A 23398-nucleotide genomic window follows, 5' to 3' on the forward strand; every position below is an offset into this window, starting at 1 on the left:
AAGATTAATTTTCTACAAAAATAGAGACATTTTTAACAAAATACATGCATTTTCCACCGAAAAGTCAAATTATCAGTCAAAAAAATTAATTTAATAAAAAACAAATTTTCAACAAAATAGTTAAATCCAGTAAAACAAAGTTATTTTTCAAACTGAAAATCTTCTTATTTAATTGCGTATTACAATTAAATATAATAATAAGCAATAAAATAAATAAATAATTATAAACAATGAAATAAATCAATAATAATAAATATAATTATCCTGCAAGCTCTTCCTGTATTTTTCGGTAGTTAATCCCGTCACAAAGTTCTTCAACTCAGAACTTTTTTTTTTCTTTTCAGAAAATTCAGTTGAATTACTTCTTTCTCCCTTTTTTAGATGCGCAGCGACTTTTTTCTTCGTTGTCCGTGGAATCGTTGAACTTTGCGTGAAATTTTTTGTTTTCTTCTGTGTTGCACTTCCTGGCGAGTCAGTTCATGAAAGACAGGCCGGATTCGTCGCGTCGTCGGTTGGCGGGTGATAGGGCGCGTAGAATTGGCCCGCTGCCAGTGCTGTGCAAACCGAGAACTTCCGACTTTTCACGACGCCCGATTCCACCAACGGCGTCGCGACGCCTTGCGACGCTCAGTATCTCGCGAAACGCATCGCGAAACGATCCGCTCTCGCAAGTGAAATTCTATAAGCTTATTCGCAAATAAGTTCCGGTCAATTCTCGATAATAATATGTCACGTGAGGTTCGAAATTTCAGGACCGTTATATATCAAAAGTGATTTTACTTTTATAAAAGGTGCGTTTTTTATCGATCGTATTATTAGAATCAGAATTTCTTTTAAAGGCGCTCGAATCTCCCGCTTTCAAAACTTTTCCGCTGTGTTGAGTTGGATCAAAATTAAATCTGTTGTGCCGCTTTTATACTCAAAAAAATACTTGTCTTGAATTAAAGGAAAATTTTCTTTAATATATTTTTTTTTGTTTTACCAAATATTTTCAAACTAAAGAATCTAATCTTTAACTGATAGACAATAAATATTGTATTGTAATTCAAAGAAATTTTCTTTCAATTCAATAATATTTTTTCTGAGTGTAATGCTTTCAAATTTCACTGTTTAGAATTTTCAGTGCAAATTATTAAAAAGGAGAATTTCCGTTGAAAAAAGAGTGAAAAGTGGATTAAAAAGTTTATAGAATATTTGAAAGTGATGTAGCTATAATATTTTGATAATATTTTTAAGTTAAAGGAAAAATATCAGGGTGGTTCCTTGGAAGAGAAATTGGGAAACCCGGAAAATGGAAGTAAATTTATTTTTTAAATGCGGAATTTAAAAAAAAAAATAAATAATAATCTATTTCATTACTTGAAATGCCACATGTTATAATTCAATTTTATCAAAGTTCGATTTCAACTTTTTTTTTTAATTCAAAGCTATTGTTAACTTTTTCAATGGTTGAATCCTGCAGTTTTCAATACAATATTACAGAATTATTTCGATTTAACAATTTTCGATTTTAAATATTTAGTTTTAAGTATACATATTTAACCTAAAGAATTTTAAAATGCTGTTTTTGAAGTATTTTAATGTGACTCCTTCGATTTCTTATTGTAAATAATTTAAAAGATAGTTTAATAATATAATTTTTCATTGTATTTAAAAAAAAACAGAAATCAGGGTGGCCGCTGGAGCGGGAAACTGAAAAATGACTGGAAGTTTTTTGAAAACAGAAAAATAGGAAAAAACCGTTTATTTATTTTTTGATCGAAAATTTCACAAATTTTTAGAATCATCTGAAATGTTTTAGATTTAAAATCTCATGATATAATCCAATTTTATGTAAATAATTAAGATATAAACTTTTTTTAAAAATTTCAAGTTCAGTTGTTAAATCCTTAATTTTGAAAAAATCGAAAAGAATAATGTATAAATTTCTAACATTATCAACCGAAAAGAAATAACTCGCTAAAATAATAAATAACCACTTAACAATTAATAATTAAAAGTATTTTCAGCGTTTTCCAGTATTTGGAAAAAGACCCAAAAATAATAACTGAAACAGAAATTTCAAATTTCGGAAAATAGTACCTTGACACATTTTAAAATTCCCGCTATAATGCTGGTAAATTTCAATCCTAAAATTTTTATTGTAAATGACAGAGAACGAGAATTTCATTAAAAAATTGGAAAGTGATTAACAAATTTCATATAATATTTGAATTATATTTCAAAATTATAAAACTATCAGAACCCACTAGTTATTTAATTTGAATTTTTTTTTGTGAATATTTCTTTTTAACTTTCAATAAGATTTGTTTGTTTGGATTTCGAACAAAAACCGATTAAATTTTTATTTAACAGAGCTGACATTTTTTCAAACATTTCAGAAACAACACTTTTTTAAGATTTAAAGATTGATCAATGAGGCTCTAATCACAAACTAATGTTATAAACAAATTCATAAGCAAAGGTCATTTTTCGGAATTGGCAATGTTTCCCTGATTGAAATCTATAATTTTGATACAAAATTTAAGAGAATAAGTTTTTCATTACGATTAATTGCAGATAACATTATTTAATTACTTAAACAATTTTTATAAATAAATTGTAAAATTAGATATTTTCAAACGAATATGTTTAATTTTCTTTGCAAAACTTCTAGAAACATTTTTCCGACGACTCCTTGCTATGCTACTTTAAAAATAGACAATAATTAATAATTATTTAAACAATATTACTTGACAAATTAAGAACTTGGTTATTTTCAAACGAAATGGCTCAATTTTTGTTTACGAAATCGACTAAGAATGTCTTTTCGATGACTTTTTGCTATGATTATCTTGAAATTAACAATTGTTAATTTTTTTAAATATTCTTCTTACAAATTATTCTTAAATTTTTCAGAATAAAAAAGTCATTTTTTTTAGAAGAATAAACTAATGTTTTCTTTGCAAATATAATTTTCTATACCACTAAGCCAGTAAACACCAGTTTTTTATTGTTATGAACACTCGAACGATCCAAAAGCCTTTTTTAGTTCTTAGTTGATTTTGTAAAAAAATAGATTATATTGTTTAAGGAGTAGCAAAAAAAAAAGAATTTATTGAGAAATATTATTTCAATAATTAATCATTATTGTCCAGTTGCAAAATATTATAGAAAAAAATATAAAAAATAAGTTTATAGTCGATTCTGCAAAGAAAATTAAGCCTATTTGTTGCAGAATACCCAAAATCTGAATTTGTTTATGAATTGTGTATAAATAATGAATAATTGTTCACTATTTAAAAAGAATCATACTTAGAAGAATTCAAAATAAATTAAGTGGTTTAGTGGTTTTATTATATTTTGGGTAATTACTATTTCTACCAAATTGCAACTTTATGAACGATTTTCAATTTTTAAATAATATCAAATTAATAGATTCATAATTAAACGAATTTTAAATCCAATTCAAGAATTGTTTTATTGTTTCTTTTTTCATTCTGTTTAAAATTCTTAAATTAATAAGAGAACAATTTTTTAATATTTATTTATTTATTTTATCATTGCAATTTTAATTATTTCATTCCAGAAATGTCTATTTAAAAGTGAACGTGTTAAATTGTAAAGAATAAATAAAAATTCAATAATTATTATTTTGAATCCACTTGAAATAATAATCATTTAATTTATAATTTAATAAGGGTTCAACAGTATGAAAAAATTAATAGTTTAATTTTTCATATTTTTAAGTTACAATTGCCGAAAATTTAAACAAATTTAAAAATCTACAAATGTATTAATTTATTGTTTAATTTTTTCTTTCTCTGTGACGACCACACTGGAATTCATTGTATTCTTTTTAATGAAAGCGTACCAATTTTTATAAGTTGATCCGAAAAAATAATTCTTGGAAATTTATATTTTTAGCACTTTTTTGTAAACAACGAAATACATGAAATACATTTTAGGGGGATTGTGAAGTTGGATAAAATGTTTTATTTATAAAAATTTTGTTATAAATATCAGACTAAATTGGAAGACGTGCTTAATCTTTTATTTACAACTATGAATGCTAGTTTTTATAGTTGACTTATACTAATTTATTAAAAATAGTTTGATTTTGATCAAAATTAGATTGTTTTCTATATTTAATAAATTATTATAAGTTTTAGAATATTTGATTCTTCTTAATTAATAATTGCATTGCCTAAAAACTTTTATTTGTTGTCTTTCTTTTATTTACAAGTATTTTAAACTTCATTGTTGAATGCTGATAATTAAAATAATTATGTAAAAATATGTATTGTTGCTAATTATTTAATTTAAGTAAATGATTACTAGGTAATTGTACGTCAAGTTGGTTAGCACGTTTCAACAATTATTATTCATGTGGTGACTAAAACTTTAATTAATGTGTTTTTCGTTCTTGGAATTAAAACCCATTTGGTTTTGAAATGTGGGAGCAATTATTCAAAATATTTGACTTCAATTATGTCTTGAGAATAAATTTTACTTTCTGAGCGATTCATAAACTGCATTACCAATTTAAGTATTATTTTATCATTTCAAAAAATAATATTCTTGGTTAAAAAATCATCATTTGGGCGAATTTGGAACAATTTCGTAAAAAATTTGTCGTTTTTTATTGAAATTTTATTTTCGCGTTCAAAAACTAAATAGAAAATGAACTTTTTTCCCCAAAAATCATATTTTCGAGATAAAGTTTCTACATTTCATTCTTGCTTGGACAGTTATTCTTCATTAGTTAAAAACTCAATTATTTGTTAAAGAATAAACGTATTTTTTTAACTTTTTTTTCCTAGAAAATTCTTCTTGTTCATTGGCAATTTTTCCTTTTAATTGATCATCAAAATATTTAGCTAAAAATTCGTTCTTTTTTTAAAGCTGAAAACTTGCTAATCCCCTTGCTAATTACAAATTATTTTGTTGAAAATTTAACTATATGGCTTAAGACTATTTTTTCTTGATTAAAAATTCATCTATTTGTTTAAAGATTCAACTATTTTGTAAACAAAATTTTTGTTTTGTTCTGTTCGACTGGTTTAAACTTTTTCCTTTTGTAGCAGATTCATCTTTCTCGGTTGAAAATTCAACCCAATTGGTTCAACATTGAACTAATTTGCTAAAAATTAATTTTTTTTAGATTTACTTCTTTGGTTAAAAATCAACTTTTTTTCTCGAAAATTCTTTTTTTTGTTCAAAATAAATTTTTTTTTATTTACAAAGTTTTTGTTAACAAAACTATTTTTTCTGGAATTCTAATTATAGTTTTTTTAGGATTAATTTGAAAATGTAACTTTGTAAGTTAAGAATAACTTTTTTCTTCCAAATTTATCTTTTGATTAGAAATTTAACTACTTTGTTAAAAATGACTTCTTTTTTAAGATTCATTTCTGTGGTTGAAAATTTATTATACAGAATTTGATATCATATTATTTGGTAAAAAATTGATGTATTTATTGAAAATTAATTGTTGATTGAGAAATATGTCTTTTTTATTGAAAAATATACCTTTTTGGTTGATGGTTCAACTATTTGGTTAGAAAAAAGTTTTAATTTGTTGATGATTTAACTATTTTGTTGAAATGGTTTTTCTTTTTATTAATTTGATTGGATGAAAATTTGTCCTTTGTCCAAGAAAAGTCATTTTTCTTGGGCAAAAATGGAAGTTTTGTGTTAATTTAACTCTCCTTGGTGGCTTTCTAATTATGGTTTTTGAAAATTTAACAATTAATTTCGAATTGCATATGCATTATGCTATTTTCTAAAAAATTATTTTCTTTGTTGTTGAAAATTAAAGTTTTTCTAAGAGTTTCTTCATTTAATATTTGGATAAAAATTCATTTTTTATTAAAAATATGTCTTTTTCATGGAAACTGTATCATTTTCGATGATTCAACTTTTGGTTAAAAAGTATTTTTAATTTTCAAACTAAAAATTTTACTATTCCATTATAGGTTAAAAAAATATATGTATTAGTTTAAAATTCAACTATTGGGCTAAAAAATAATTTTTCTTTTTTCAAAATCAGACTGTTTGGTTGAGGATTCAACTATTTTGTTGAACTCGTTTCTTTCCTTCAATTTAGTTGGTTGAAAATTTGTCCTTTGGTAGAAGAGTCATATTTTTTGGTCAAAAATAAAAGTTTTTATTAAGTAAACTGTTTTTGGTGCAATTATAATTATTGTTTTAAAAAATTCAACAATTAATTTGAAAATACATCTCTGTGGTTGAAAATTGATCTTTTTTATTGAAAATTCGTTTTTTTTTTGTTCAAAATTTAATTTTTTTCTAAAGGTATTTTCATTTGTTAGAAAATTCATCTTTTCAGGTTTAAATTAAGCTTTTTTGTTAATAATTCCACTGTATTTAGTTCAAATCTAATATTTTTCCTGAAAAAATTCAGAAATTTGCTTAAAAATACATGTTTGTAGGTTGAAGTATCAACTATTTTGATGAAGGCGATTTTCTGGTCGAAAATTCAATTGTTTTTTTTTTCATTCATATTTTTGGTTAAAAATTTAAATAAGTGGTTGAAATTTAAACCACATTGTTAAAAAATTGATTCTTGTAAGATTCACATATTTGGTTGAAAATCTGAATTTTTTCTCAAAATTTCGATTTTTTTTGTTAAGATTTTCTTCTGAATGTTTGTTTATCCGATTTTTAGTTGGAAATTTTTCCGTAATATGTTAATTATTCAACTATTTAGAAAAAAATATATATATTTCTTTGCATTTCGTCTTTTCTCCAAAAATTAACCTTATTTCTTAAATATTTATCTTCTTGGTTGATAATTCAAGTACTTAGTTATAAATTCATTATATTTTTAAAATTAAAATTCAACTATTTCATATTTTACGTTGCAAATTCAATTATTCTGATAAAAGTTTCTTTTCTGGTCGAAAATTCAATTCTTTTCTTCAATATTTATATTTTTCTTAAAATTTCAAATACATACTTGGTTAAAAGTAGAACCTCTTTGTTAACTTTTTTTTAAGATTTACGTCTGGTTAAAAATTTAACTTTTCTTCTTCAAAATTCGTTTTCGTTTCATTAAAAAATTATTTTTTAATCTAGAAGTTGCTTCATTCCATTTTTAGTGGAAATTTATCTTTTACATGTTGTGAAATTCCAATATTTGTTAAAAAATTAATGTATTGTGTTGAAAATTCATCTCTGCTTAATTATTATATCTCGTTTTGTGATTAAATTTTTTTTTATAATTGTACTATTTGGTTAGAAACTTGTCTTATTTTTTACTAAAATTTTAATATTCCAGTTTCGGTCCAAATTTTTTTTTAAATTTGGAAATTCAACTATTTGGTTTGAGGCTCAATTTCATTGATTGAAAATCAATCTATTTAGTTGTGGATAAAACAATTGGTTTCAAATTTTTGTCTTTATTTTCCTAAAATCCAAACAGTTTGCAATTCACAAGTAATTTGTTCGAATAATGATTTAGAAAAAAAAAGAACTTCAATTCTAATTAACGTCTGATTATTTATATGTTTCAGAAATCGAGCATTGGTTGCACAATTTTTCGAAAAAGATACCTTTTTGTTATCGCCTGCTATACACAAAAGAAGATTAAAAATTGATACAAATGGATACTAACCGAGTTCCAATTCCTTTAATTTTATTCTCACGTGAGAAAAAATAAAAATCGAGAATAAAAATATCAGAAGCCAAAAAAAAAATTCTTATCTGAGATTGGTGGCACCTTACAAAAGATATTCATAAACTCTCGAGAATCCAAAGCGTTTTAATTAGAAACTCTTGGAAGATCGTTCCAAACACTCAACAATTTGTTATTTTGGATTAGTGATAATTCAAGTACTTTTAAAAAGTTTTCTCTACAATATTTATTTTCAATTTGTTTTTTCTTTTTGTTTGGAGGGAAAAAGTGTGTGGATTGAAGTTCTTAATAGAAATAAATTGTCTTAACCTTAGTAGTAAAGAAAATTGTGTTGACTTTAAGAAAAGGAAAATATAGTGCTGCCCGGAAAAGTCTTCCAGTATATAATGGCTGAAGAAAATCTTAGAAGGAAAACTCGGTCAGCTTCAATCTGCGCCCCAGGATTTTCAAGTATGGAAAAAATGATAGATTCTATACCACCTTCCGGTTTAAAGGAAAGGGAAAGAGAAAACGGAAGTGGAACACCGGAAGGCAGCACACCAATTCGAAAACGCCGACCCGCCACGAGGTCTCAAAGTGCTAGAGTCACCACCGGAGGCAAAAGTATTCGACGAAGAGCTGCAGCCCAAGGTGAATTTTACATTTTTTATCATAAATTCTGTCTTTTTAGAATTAATTTATTTCCTGAAAAAAGATCTACTCACTTCGCACTACTGGGAATCGAACCACAAAACTTTTGATATAACTTCCAAATAGCTTAACTGGAAAAGGAAAGGACCGGAAATTGGAAGTTTTGTGGTTTGATTTCCCGCAGACCGAAGTGAATAAATCTTTTTTTTTTTAATTTAATTTGTAAATGTTTTAAATTTATTTTTCATTGAACAATAGTATTGATTTCTGTGTTCACGGACTGTAGAATGAGATCTACACTGAGCGATGGTAACTGCCTCTGATGATAATACAGATTCCCTTAAATATTTTTTTGACGCAAAACGTTAAGAAAAAAATTCAAACATTTTTCGAATTCTTTATCTTGATTTTAACTCTCCCCGGTATGGGTTTTTTGCTTTAATGCTAACTTAATTAATAGAATTCAATCAGAAAATCAAACTGGTTTTGGTTCAAAATTCATTCGTTTTGATTAAAGAATCTAACATTATTTTTTGGTTCGGAATTCATCTCGTTTGGTAACAAATTCTACCATTTAATTGAAAAATATAAGTATTCTGATAAAAATTTGTTTCTTTTTTGCTTCAAAAAAAATATTTTTGAACACAAAAATTAAATATCGCATTTCTGGTTCAAAATGTTCTTTTTTTAGTTTTCAATTCATATGTTTGGTTGAAAACTAAATTATTTAATTTATTATTTTTTATATGGAATTAAACTACTTTTTATTCAGATTAACATTTTTTGCTTATCATATCAGCAATTACATTTTTTGTTGAAAATTGATCATATGTTTAAAATTGTGAAAAATTAGTTTCTTTTTTTAATTTTATTAGAATAAAAAAATTGTTTTTGCTACAACTCATTTTTTTAAGGTGAAAATTCCGTTACTTGCTTCAAAGTTTGTAAATTTTGTTAAAAATTTTGTATATATAAAATTTTATTTTTTGCGAAATAGTTAAGCTTCTTGGTAGAAAATTCGTCTTTTTGATAAAAATCAAACTATTTATTTGAAAATTAAGCTACTTGGCAGAAATTTAATTATTTCATCAAAAACTTGTCTTTTTTATTCAATTTAGATCGCATAATTTTTTTTTTGGTTAAATAATAATGTTTGTTAATTACTTAAAATTATCTTCCTTGTGAAAATTTGTCTGGTTAGTAAAAAATATATTTTTTAAATTATAAATTCATCTTTACGGGGTACGAATTGAGCAATTATCTAAAAAGTGTGTTCATTCTCTAAACAACTTAATAATTTATTTTTGCTTTGATCTTTATTCCCTCCGATGAAAATTTAAAAAATGCATTAAAAATTCATTTCTTTCTTGATTGAAAAATGATTTAAATAAAAATTCATCATTTATATTAAAAATGTAATTGCTTGGTTAAAAATTCGTTTTTTGTGTGGAGACTGAAGTATTTGGTTTAATTTAAACTAATTATTCGCAAATGAAGCTACTTGCTAATAAAATTATTTAAGAAAAATTCATACTTTCGAGTTGAACTTTTGTTCAAAAAGTTGATATTTTTATTGAAAATTGATACTTTCTATCACAAAATGCGTGTTTTTGGTACGAAATTAATTTTCTGGGTTGAATATCTATTCATTTTAATTGAAATTGCAACTGTTTAGTTTAAAATCGTCTTGTTATATTAAAAATTCTAGATCTTAAAAGATAATTAAACTTTTTGGTTAAAAATTAAACTATCTAGTTAAAAATTAATTAATTCTTGCTTGAACATCCAACAGTTTTGTAAAAAGTGCATATATTTTGTCACATATTCGTCTTTTTGGGTAATAATTTAACCTTTTTTAGAAATTTATCTTTTTAGTTGAGAATTCGACTATTTCGTTAAAGAATTGGCTTTGTTATTTAATTTTCTTTTCCACCCGTCTTCTTCTCCATCTCCTTTAAGCAAGTTTGCATATTTACTCTCGACAAGTGTCTATTTCTAAAGCTTAATTTTCTCTCTCAAGAGCAGTCGTTTCCCTCGTGCACATTCGTTATCATTGGAATTTCAGATGTTATTCTTAAGAGTTAAAAGAGATTTAAAAATAAATTACATATAATTAAAACTTCCTGAAAAAAACATAAATATTAGCGTGATCCCAAAAAGGACTTTATTTTTTTCATAAATGACTTTTCTAAACATTGTTCTTCTTGCTGTCAAAAAGTCTCTTAAACTTTAGAAGAAATAAAAAAAAATGAGGGGACTCTTAGAGACATTTTCAAGGAAATTAACATATTATTTTAATTATCGTTATAAACAAATGATTTCAATTTGGAATATATCCATTGTTTTTTTTTCAATTGCTGCCATTAATTGATTATTTTACTTTGGAAATGCAAATAAAACTTTTTTTTTAATTCTGCAATATCGAAGTTTGTTTTGTGCAATAAGAAATTGCAAAAAGGTAAAAATAAACATTGATATTTAGTTCAGATTGATAGTGTACCTTCAGGAGAGGTTTTTTAATTAGATTACTTACATTTAGTTTTCAGACCAACAACGCGCAACGAAAACAGAGAGCCATCTCATGTTCCTATTAATGGCTGATTACTCTTTGTTCAACGCTTTTTGCAATTAAAATTGATACCCATACTCTAGAAGTTAGATTATTTTTTAATTAAAACATTCATTTCAAAAATTTGATCAATAACGGAAGATTTATTTCGGATTAAAACCAATTATACAATTAAGCTTCTGTTTGTTGAGCTAACTTTACCTCAAAAAGAAATTTTTCAGAAGTTTCATTAGATGAGGCATAATTAAAAAATAGTAAAACTGTTTTTAATAAATGTTTTTGAAACACTCGTATTATTATTAACAGTTTTTTCTTCGAGCAACTTTTTTATGAAGCAATGCTTGATATCATTTAAATTTTTCTTTTTATCAACTATGTTTGTAGATCAAAGTAGGGAAAATGTGAACACAGTAGTTGTGGACATTTATGGTCAGACACGTATGAGAGGTCAGTGACGTGATTATTAAATAGATATTTGCCAGCAGAGAAGAGTAAGCTACATTTTTATTGCTATTTTCGAAAGGATTTAAAATCAGGTCTGCCAATTCTCAATTTCTATTCTTGTTTAAAAAATCACTACTTATTTCAGTACGAATTAATTGACGTATAGTATTAATAAAAGTTCTTTGATAAAAAATCATTAATACCTCTTCTATCAGAAAATAGTCATAATAAAGGAGCAAAGAGTTCCTAAAATGAGCATAATACATATTTAAAGAAAAGTAAAACCTGAAATCGAATCGGCAACCAGCCCTATAAATTCTTCTTTTCCTCCTACCTTCTTCTTTTACATCTCCTTCCTTTCTTCCTATTTCTCTTCACCTTTCTCCTTAACCTTATTTTCCCTTCTATTACCCTTTTTCTTCCGTCTCCTTGTTGATTTTCTTCCCAATCTACATCTCCTTCTCCCTTCTCCTTCTGTTTTCTCCCTTTTCTTATCTTTTCACTCTTCTTTACTACATCTCCTGTTCTTTCTCTTTTGTCGCCCCTGCTTCCAACTTTACCCTTCCTCCTTCCTATTTCTCCCTTCTTCATCCACAGTCTTCTTCTGTCTCCTTTCCCCAATCTCGTTCTTCTATTTTTTCTGTCTTATTCTCCTTCTCTATCTCTATTTTCTTCTCCTCATTTTTCTTGTTTCTTCCTTCTGCATCACTCACTCTGATCTTCTACTTTTGTCTCCCCTTTTGTTTGTTTTCACTTCTTTCTTTTCTTTCTCCTCTACTTTTCCTGCTTCTTTGTTCTGCTTTTTCATATTCTTCTCCCTTCCGCTTCTTTACTTCCTCCTCTCTTCTACCTTTATTCTTCTTCTGCCTCCATATTCATGTTTATCTCCTTTAACCGTCTCCTTTTTTCTTCCTTCTTTATTCTTCAACTTCCATTCATATCCATTTATTAATCTCCTTTGCATATCCATCTGCATTTCGTTCTCGTTTTTAATCCTTTTTTTTATCCACTCTTCTACTTTTTTCTCCCTTCTCTCTTCTTTTTCTCCTTCCTTTTTCTTCTTTTTTTCTGACTTGCTCTTCTATTCTTTTATTCTGATTCTTTTGCCATTTCCGTTCTCCTCCATTATTCTGCTTTCTCTCTTCTCATTTCTTCTCCTTCTTCATTCTTCCTTGTCATTCTCCTCCTTTTATCGGCTTTTTATCATTTTATTTATTATTTATTTATATTTTATTTTTTTATTATATTTATTTATTATTTTATCCTTTTATCATTTCGCATGTTCTTCTCCCTTTCGCTTCTCCACTTCCTTCTCCCTTCTACATTCATTTTTCTTCTGTGTCCTTATTAATGCTTATCTCCTGCAACCGTCCTTTTTTTATATTCTTTCTTTTCAGAATTCCATTAATATCCTTTTTTTCATTTCCTTCTGAATTCCATTCTCACTTTTATTTATTTTTCTTTTTTTTCTACTTTTTTTCCTTCTCGCTTATGTTTCCCTTCCGTTTATCTTTCTTCTCCTCTATACTGCTACTTTTATTTTTATTTTTATGTCTTCATTCAGCATCCCCTTCTCTACTTTTCTTCCGTCTTCTTTCTTCTTTCACGTTCTCTTTCTTTTTTCTCCGTTCTTTCTTTATCATCGCCATATTCATCTTTACCTCGTTCTCGTTTTCACTTCTTTTTTCGCACTTTTCCCATTTCTTTTTCCTGCTTTTTTCTTTCTCCCTTCTTCTTCTGCTTTTCTTTTCCAGCTCCTGATACCTTCTCCTGTAACTTCTTTCTTATTAATCTTCCCTTTTATGTTCTCCTTCCTTATCCTTACTTCTTCCTTCTTATCCCCTTCTTCTCTCCTGAATCTTCTCCTCTTTCCAACTCGTCATTTTTCTTCTTCCTTCCCCCTTCCTGGTCTTTTTTTTCTTTTTCTTTTCTGCCCTCTTTTTGTGCATATAACTCTCCGTTCTCCTTTTCTCTCCTTTTTCTATTTTCGTTCTTCTTTTTTCTTCTTTCTTCCTTTTCCTAATTCATCTCCATCTACAGTTTTTTCGCTTCTGCTTCTTTTTTACTCTACTCTTCTACTTTTACTCCCTTCTCTCTGATTTTTGTTCTTATTTTTTCTCCCTTATAGTGCCACTTCTTTTTTATTTGCATATTCTCATACAGCATCTTCTTCACTGCGCTTCTCCCATCCTCTTTTTCCCTTCCCGTTCTCCTTTTTTTCTTCCTTCTTTGTTTTTCGTCTCCGTCTTCTTCTGCATCTCGTTCTCGTTTCGATTTCTTCTTTCGCCCTTCCCCTTTTGCTCCTTTCCTCTTCGACGGTCCTTCTCCCTTATGTTTACCATTTTTGTCTCCATTTCCTTCTATCTTCTCTTGCTGTTCCTTTTTAATTCTTTTTCCATTTTCCCTTCTCCTTTTTTCTTTCTTCTTTTTCCTTATCTCTTCATCTTTTTTGCTTCCTTTTTCCTTCTCTTTCTCCTTTCTTTAAACTTTCTTCTTCTAGTACATGGTAAACAATTCTCCTCTTGAAATACAAACTGTCTTATTATTTCTCTATCCTTACTCACATTTTCCTGCTTTTTCTCCTCTCACAAGTTCTTATCCTTCTCCGTATCTCCATCCCGTTTCCTTTTTCTATGTATGTAAAACTAATGAAATTTGGAATTGAAGTCATATAAATTATCCTCTTGGATATAAATGACATATTGACTCATGACGATGACAAATCATAGACTATTAATAAACATCTTTGGTTGACTGAACAAAAGTTTGCTTGTCGCAACCAATTTTTTTCGTTCGTATAGAAACAAAAACACTGTTTTGTTAAGCTAACTAAATTATTTTGTTGGAGTGTTTGGTTAAACCAACTAAAAAGTTTGGTATGCTAAACAAACTTCCTTTTAGATTGAACAAACTAGTTTGGTTAAATTAATTAGATATTTTTTAGCTCAAAACAATGATTTTTTAGACTCAAAAAAATATTAGAGATTTTATAAAATAGTTTTCCTGGACGAAAAATATATTTGTAACTACAACATTATTTTTTGTCAAACGAACTAAAACTTGAGTAGATTTATCATAATATTTTTGTTGGAGCAATTCAATTTTTCTCATGTAATAATTATTTTATGAAGGCAAAAATTTAGTTTGTGAATAAAATATTTTCTATTTGAGAAAAAAAATAGAAGGTCAAAATTTATTAATTGAATAACATGTGTTTGCTTTGTAGAAAATTCGTTTACTTAAATGTAATTAATTTTCGGAATAATCGGTGATTAGTTGAAAAAGTGCTTAATTGAGAGATTTCCCTTAAATGCTTTAAGATACTTTTTCAATTACTTTCAAGTATGTTTTTAGGATTTAAGGGATTAAATACACAGAATAATAAAATGTAAATATAATTCTTTTTCAAATTTTTTTTCATAGAACAAACAAATTTTTGAAAGAACAAAAAAACTGTTTAACAAAATAATTTTGTTGCTGGGACATTATTTTGTTTTCTCAGTGTAGTCATTTGGTATTGAAGAAAAGGACACCTATAATAATGATTGTTATTTTTGAAAATTTTTAGCAGCAGCTCAACATCATCATCATGAACCAACGATGAAATCTACTCATTGCAGCAGTGAACCCAGGCTGAATGAAAATGACGTCAGTCCCGGATTTAGGAGAAGAGGAAGTAGAAGAGGTCAAAGTATGCATCACACTCATCATAGGAAGAGTAATGCATTTCTCGATGTTCCCGACGGTTCTGTCCAAATGCCTCAGAGAGAAGAAGGCGAAGATGAGGACAGTTATAGACTTAGAAGTTTCAGTCTCACCAGCAAAGGTGAGTCTTTTGTTTTTTAATTTTTACAATTCTCATAATAGCTAAATATTTTTAATTATTTAAATTTTTTTATCTTCAAAACAAGACGGTATAAAAATCTTAAAATATATTTTTTTTTGCATTTTTATCATCGTGGTTATTGGTGATTGGATAATGAAACTTTTTTTTTAGTTTCTGTTCTTAGTGAAATTTTTTTTCGTTTAAAACCAATTGATGATGTTCGTTTTTTTGAAAATAAATAAATTCCAAGTTTAGTATTTTTAACTTGTTTTTAATTTTTAAATTAAGAAGAGAATATTTATTTTGAATGCTTTGAATAGCTTCGGATCATTCAATATTGCTGCGAAGTTTTACAGCAAGACGTTATGAGGCGCATGTATGTAAAACAATTCCCGAGACGAAATATATGCAAAGAATGAATTTTTTACGAAACTGATGCATTTTTATCCCACAAAAATGAAATTTTAAACCAAGAAAATGATTTTTTCATCAACAAAGGGGAATTTTCAAAGAAAAAAGGCCAATCTTAAAAAAGTAAAACTAAATTAAATTTTCAGTTAAAAAATTGATTTTAAACCAAAAAATGATTTTCCAATAAGCAGTTAAACTTTCAACCAAAGAAATAACCCTTCAATCAAAAAAACTAATTTTTAAACAATGTACTTGAACATTCGCCCCAGTAGTTGAATTATCAATTGAAAAGGATTACTTTTTAACAAAAAAGTCAAACTTTCAACTAAAGAAATGCATTTTCAACTAAAAATATAAATCTTTAACAACAACAAAAATGATTTCTCAACAAAGTGATTGAAGTCAATCTTTTCAACAAAATAGTTGAATAATGAAGCAAACAATAATAATTTTTACCCCAAAAGTTGCACTTCAATAACAAAAAATAAAATTTCCACCAAAACAGATGAATTTTTAAACTAACAAGATCAATTTAAAATAAAAATATTAGAATTTTCTGTTACAAAAGATTTAAGTTTACTTTTTACAATTCAAATATTCATTTTTGAAAAATAAAAAAGGTTCTACTTAAGAATTTCAATTTTCAATGCAAAAAGACGAATGTTCAACCAAAAAGTAATTTTTCACAAAATTGTTAAATTCCTTATTAAACATTTGCATTTTATATCAAAAATAAGAAATTTCGGTTAAAACAGATGACTTTTTATTGTAAAAAAATTGTTTTAAACATTATTTTTCATTCAAAAACGATTTAACTTGACTTTTCAAGATCAAAATATATATTTTGTAACAAAAATAAGTTTCTACGAAAAAATTCAATTTTAAATCCAAAATAAGGAATTTTTTTCAAGCAAAAAGTATGTATTTTGAAAAAAAAGTTAAATAATCTACCAAATAGTTGAATTTTAATCCACGTAAGATAAACATTTGTTTACAGCAGATGATTTTTCAATTGAAAAAAGCAAATTTTAAAGTTGAATTTCATCCGGAAAATATTTCAGTTTCTTTTTAAGCACCAAAATATTCAATTAAAACAAAAAGTATATTTTCTACGAAATATTACAAATTTCCTAGAAAGTAATTGTGAACAATAAGTTAATTTTCTTCTGAATAGTCGAATTTGTAGACAAAATGCATGAATTTTTAACAAGATTGTTAAATTTTCAACAAAAAAGTTGAATTTTGATCGAAAAAGATTTAATTCACTTTTCAATACAAAAATACGAATTTTAAAGAAAAAGGGAATTGTCCAGGAAATGTTTTTATTTTTAACAAAACAGTCGTATTTTTATCAAAGAAAGATGCAATATTTTTTCTAGAAAATATGAACTTTTAAATAAAAAAGACAAATATTAAGGAAAAATAGTTTTCATCCAAAAAACATCTGTCGACTTATCAGTAACAAAATATAATTCAGTAATTATATTTCGACTTGGGTTAATGTATTAAACTAGTTGTTTGGACTCTCTACGTGTCGGTAAATTAAAATTAAAAATATTCATTTTAGCTGTTTCTGTGAATTTAATTAATGACGTTTACAGAAATGTAATTAATGACTAATTGACGCTTGACGAGTAGGCTATCCTACCCTAAAAATAGAATGTATCTAAATTATTTAAAAAAGCAAGAAAAAAATGAAAATAGGGAACATGAATGATGATAGTTTTAATTTGTCAAAATTGTGATATTCACGTTGGAATATATAAAATTCCATTTTCTAAAATCGTAGCAGTGGTAAATAGAAATATTGTAAAATTAAACCACACTTTTCCACTTTTTTCTTTTATCTTGTTTATATCAAAGAGTTTAGGACAGTAAATCATTTGACGATGCTAATTAATTAATCATTTATTGTTATCAAGTAATTCAGGAAACTATTCATTGGACAAGAAAAGACAATTGAAAATTCCATAAAGATTTTTTTTAAGAGAAAAGTATTAACTCACTCATCCCTCAAATATGCTGAGAGGATTTGCGATATTCACAATCATAAAGGAAAAGATAATGAATAAAGTATGAAAGTAAAGTGGGATTTAATTTCGGAATTAGCCTTCCGCGCTTTTATCATTTGTAGAAATTGAGAAACAATTAAAAGCAGATTATCCTGAAACGCACTAGTTAACTATGGGTAATATAAAAATAAAGAAAATATGAAATGAGAGTCAGGCTGGGACAATCAAATATCGCGGGATAGTTGTCAAATTCACAAATATTGGAATATGGCACTAATGACGGTATATTGTCAATACTAATCTAGAATCAAATTACGTATATTTGATGAGTCATGATTTTGATCACGATTGCTGGCTATAATTTCCTCCAATTTGATTGAAAGCCTAACCGGTTTTGAATAATAATTTATTTTCCCTAAAATATTGTTCTATTACTCATTCAATGTGAACAAGGGGCCGTTCTGCAGGGTCAAAACTTTATTTAAAAAATCCTCAGATTTATCTTTGTTCAGTTTTTTATTTTCCTAAACATTAATGTTCAGATACCAGCATTCTGAAAATGTAATATTTTTAAGATAGGATCATTTATAAATGAAATCATACAATATTCCAGATATAAAATACAAATTTTTTAATTTAGGTACTTATTTGCTTCAAATGACAAAATTCATTTTCTTCATTAAATATACTTTTTAACAAAATACTTGAATTTTAAACAAAATAAATGCCTTTTTTAAAAATAATTTAATTTCAACCAAAAAAGATGAAGTTTCATTTTAAAAAACTTAATTTAAAAACAAGAAAACGATTTTTCAGCAAAAAAAGATTTTTCAGTCATAAAAGATAAAAAAATTTAACCTAAATTGTTGAATCTTCAAACTAAAGGCGAATTTTCTGTACAAAAATATAATTTATTTTTCACCCACTCAGTTGAATTTTTAAGCGAAAAGGGCCAGTTTTTAAGAAAATAGTTAAACAATCATTAGAAAAGATACATTTTTTACTAGAAATATCAATTTTCGACAAAAAATTATTTCTCAACATATTGATTTAAACAAAATATTTTTACCGTCAAGCAAAAAAGATTAATTTTCAGCCGAACAGTTGCATTTTCATTCAAGAAAGATAAAATGCCTATTAAAACAGATCAAATTTAAAATTGAAAATACAAATTTTTCAAAAATATATTTGAATTTGCATACAACAAAATTGAGTTTGATTTTTCAATATTAAAATATAAGTTTCAAACAAGAATTAAATTTATTACGAAAATTTTCAAACTGAAAAACATTGTTCAACAAAACAGTTAAATTAAAAAACAAAAGCGATGACTTTAATAAAATTGATGAATCCTCAAACAAAGAGTTGCAGTTTTCTCTAAGAAAGAGGAAATTTTTACTAAAACATGAATTGTCAAATCCTCAAGGCAAGTTAAAAAAAAAGTTGAATTTTTATCCGGAAAAAAGTTTGAGTTGACTTTTTCTCACCAAAATAAGCATTTCAAATCATTAAATTTCATATGAAATAGTTGAATTTTTAATAAAACATTTGAGTTTTCGAACTAAAGTTATGAATTTTTAACAAAATCCTTGAATTCTTAAAAGAAAAGTTGCATTTTTACCTCAGAAAGATTAAATTTCTACGAAAATAGACGAACTTTTGAATATAAAAGTCAAATTTAAAAAAAAAGTTGAGTTTTCCACTAAAAAAGATCACAGTTGACTTTTTGATACAAAAACATGAATTTTGAACAAGTTAATTTTTCACAAAATAGTTGAATTTTTAACTAAATTATAAAATTCCCAACCAAGAAGGATGATTTTTAACAGCATTGTTGAATTTTTAACCAAAGCGTTCAATTTTTATCTAAGGAAGACGCAGTTTAAAATAGATTAATTTTTAAAATAAAAACACAAATTGTGAGAAAAAAGTTGAATTTGTATCCAAAGAAAATTTTAACTTTAATTTTCAACATAAAAATATAACTTTTAAGTAAGAACTAAATTTTCTGAGAAGTTACTTGCATTTTCAACAAAACTAACTTAGATACATTTATTAATTAAAAAGAAAAATTTTCCAAGAAATATTTGAATTCTTATCTAAAAAAGACTTTAGATCAGAATCTTGAACTTGTAAGATTTTTACGGAGGTGTCTGTCTGTCCGTCTGTCTGCCTGTAGTCTGTCTATTCTGTCAAAATTTTTGAGACCATTTTTTTCAAGATTTGAAAATTCTATGTATGGTTATTCATAGTACTCCGAAATTTGAACAATTCATCAAAATGACTTTTTTCGATAAAAAGAAAATTATCAGAGTTATAGCATTTTCCAAAGAAGGAAATAAAAAACTCAAAATGAATATTTTAAGAAAAAAAACTCATGATATGAAAGAAATTTAAAAACAGAAAAAAGTTTATTTTTAAAAGCTCTAAAAGATGATTTTAAGAAATTTTTTAATTTTATCGAAATGCTGACAATTCCAATTTAGATCGTACAAAAAACAATGAAAAATCAAAAATTTCATTTTGCGTTCTAACTATACAAGGTTGCGAAAAAAATTATTGAACTAAAATTGGGCACCCTGGAAAGGTCTATAAATTTGTTATCAATTACTTTTCGATAAGATGCGTAGTTTTTGTTTTTAGTCGTAAAAGATAACATTAAAAATAAAAAAATTAATTTTTTGACAAACGACACAAGCTATGAAAATAATAAAGGCCCATTCTAATTTTTCATGAATAATTTTTTATAGGAGAGGTCGTTTTTACTTTCATCGTAAAAATAGAATTTAAAATAAATGAATTAAATTTTGTTTGAATACCATTTTATTTTGAAAAAAGACACAAGGTACGAACTGAAATTAACAGACAAAAGTTATTCACCCAAAAAGATCTACCAATTTGTTATTAATCATTTTTAAATAGAATAAGTAAATTTGCTCACACAAAAGACGAAAAAAATTAAAAGACAAAAGTTTTTTTACCCAAAAATATCTACAAGTTTGTTAAAAACTCTGGGTACAAAAATTAATGAGAATATAAAAATGTACATTGAATATAGCAAAATTAAATTTATGACAAAGTAAAAAAAGTTGTGATAAAATTGTTATATTTACGTATGTATGTCTGCCTGTTTGTGAAAACGATGACCTGTGAAGAAATGTTTTCGTTAAAACCGAAGGAGCTTTAACAAAAGAGAATTCACAATCACCAAATTACTGTTGTCAATGCTTGATCATATTTGATCGACGATCTTTGGAAAAGTTAATATTTGTTATTTTTGTAAAAAAATTTTGTTAAGAAATCTTAAGATCGTCATCGCTGAGGACTCTGAAAAAGAATACGTTTGGAGGGGAATAAGCGCCACACTTAGAATTCTGAAGAGAGATAAGTGCTGAAGTTTGGAACGAAAGTTTAACACTCAAAAAGAGAATAATCACGAAAGTTTGTAACTTCGAAGGGCGTAACTGCCAAAGTTTCGCAACCCAAAAGACACAAGTGCCAACTCGAACCCCCTATCACGAAACCCCTATTAAGTTAAATAATAGTATAAAAGTTAAACCTTAAAAAGGTCTACAAATTTATCATGAATGACTTTTTTTTAATTCTGCCAACTGGGAATATCAATAAGATTATTATTATCGACTGAATACTGGTTGAAAAGTCTACTATTATATTTTTCATTTAGAATTCATAGTAATAAAAATTAATACACAAGATAAAAAAAGTGTTTAAACTTGATTTAACTTGACTAAAAATTTGATGCCTTTCTTTAAAAAATTAATTTTTCTCCATAAGTAAATAGTTTTGTTAAAAAGTCGTCCCGTTCGGTAAAAAATTAAACAGATCTGTAGAAAGTTTGTCTTTTTTAAATTAAAATTCTACAGTTTGGGTAAAAATTTTTTTTCTTGCTTGACTGAAAAGTTTTTTTTCATTCATATTTCAATTATTTGGTTGAAAATTCGCCTTTTTAATTCGAAAATTCGAACCTTAAACAGTTTTATTGAAAATTCTTTCTTTCTTATCATTTATTAAATGGCTCTCATTTTGTAATATAAATTTTTTTGTTATATTTTTTATTAGAATTCAATTTTTTTTCAATTTTAAATTAAAAAAATACTAATTTTCTACCAAACAGTCTGACTTGTAACCATAAAAGATAACATTTTTACCAAAAAGGATGAATTTTGAACCATATAAGATTTTTCATTAAAAAAGAACAAATATTTCACCCAAATTGTTCAATTTTCGAGGAAAATGGTATAATTTTCAAACCAAAAATATGAATTTTCACAAAAAAGTTACTTTTCATTCAAATACATTAATTTTGTGCCAAACTATTTAATCCTTAATCTAAATACAAGAGTTCCCGAAAAAACAGTTATATTTTTCACTGTAAAAAATTTATATTCAAGAAAAAAGTTAATTTACAAACAACAAAAATTTGCAAGTGAATTGATAAATTTGTACCAAGTAGAAAAACCTTTAAGAGAGTATTTAAATTTGTAACCAAAAAAAGGTGAATTCTTATCAAGAAATATAATAGTTGATATTTCAACCAAAAAAGCTTCTAATATAAATTGGAAGCAGTTGAATTTTATTTTAACAAAGAATTTTTAATAAAACTGTTGAAGCTTCAACCTAAACAGATTAATCTTCAACAAACCAGTTGCATTATTGTTCAAGAAAGGTGAATTTCATCACTAAAAGCATGAAATTTTGAAACAAAAAGCTGAATTTTCAACGACATGATTAAAATATTAATAAAAAAGATTATTTAGTAAATAAAATTTTACCAAAAAATAATCGAAATTGTTTAAAGACTTTTTTGAAGGTAATGTAGTAATTATAATTAGGATGAATTCTAAATCAAAATTTACAACCAAACAGTTAAATTTGCAAGTAAATCGATAATATTAATTTTATTAATATTTGTAATATTCAGGATCAATCTATAATATGAAATTTTAATGCATACTCACTAATTTTATTAAAAAGTTAAATTAATTAGTTTCTATTAAATTACTTAACTGAGCAGTTGACAAAATTTAGCTTAAAATTGGAAGTTACAATAAATTACTTTGAATAACTTTTTGACAATAAATAATTAATTAAACGGCAAACGTGGAGCTTATAAGCAATATTTTTAATATAAAATAATTAAATTCAATAATAGCTAGATTAACATTCGATGTTAGAAAGCGATATTTTTTGTCTGAGTAATATAAAATTAATAATATTTTCGATGAGTAGGAAATATTGTTTGTATTTTATCTCATTTACATTTTCTAATTGAAAACCGTAACGAATATTTGATAAAGATATCAATTTTGTTACAGGTATTAAGATACTACGGAAAGATTGAGGTTAATAATTACAATTAGATTTGTATTTACCAATATAATTATCTTTATTGCAGCTCAAAATTAGATTTTAGAAAACCATTTTCTTGGTCAAACCCAGTAGGCACAAAATTTGGCAACCTCTTTACGACATCGTTACGACATATTTACGACAACTTTACGACATCTTATGTTCATGTCATTTCGGTGTCTTTGCGATATCGTGAAGACATCGTCAGATCATTCGACTTATTTACGATATCGTAAAGACACCTTAACGACATGGACATAGGATGTCGTAAAGTTGTCGTAAGGATGTCGTAACGATGTCGCAAAGACTTTGCCAAAGTTTTTGGCCACTGGGAAGTTTCTTTGGAACTTATATAAACCATTTTATAAAAAGTAATATTATTAAATAAGACATTTTTTCGAATGGTAGCAAAACTAGTTTTTTCTCGATTTTTCCAACGAGAAACAAAGAAAGTTGTAGAATTAAAAAAGACGCAAATAGCAGTACCGCATCATCAA

The 23398-nt window shown here is 26.1% G+C and overlaps 1 protein-coding gene across 4 annotated transcripts in view; it reads left to right on the top strand.

Moving 5' to 3' along the window:
* Positions 1-655: 655 nt before the first annotated feature.
* The window catches only part of LOC117170266 (GTP-binding protein RAD), a 164701-nt gene continuing 141958 nt past the window's right edge, over positions 656-23398 (top strand). Inside the window, exons 1-4 of one of the 4 annotated variants that reach the window (XM_033356920.1) lie at positions 656-791; positions 7518-7836; positions 7982-8269; positions 14851-15108. In XM_033356920.1, coding sequence (XP_033212811.1) covers positions 8026-8269; positions 14851-15108 — 502 coding nt within the window. In that variant the 5' untranslated portion in view covers positions 656-791; positions 7518-7836; positions 7982-8025. Of the gene's footprint in view, positions 792-7517; positions 8270-14850; positions 15109-23398 lie in introns of all 4 variants that reach the window. The other 3 variants (XM_033356919.1, XM_033356922.1, XM_033356921.1) reach the window with 3 other exon arrangements.

Source organism: Belonocnema kinseyi, chromosome 3, assembly GCF_010883055.1.
Source record: "Belonocnema kinseyi isolate 2016_QV_RU_SX_M_011 chromosome 3, B_treatae_v1, whole genome shotgun sequence".
In the NCBI taxonomy this organism is placed as follows: Eukaryota; Metazoa; Arthropoda; class Insecta; order Hymenoptera; family Cynipidae; genus Belonocnema; species Belonocnema kinseyi.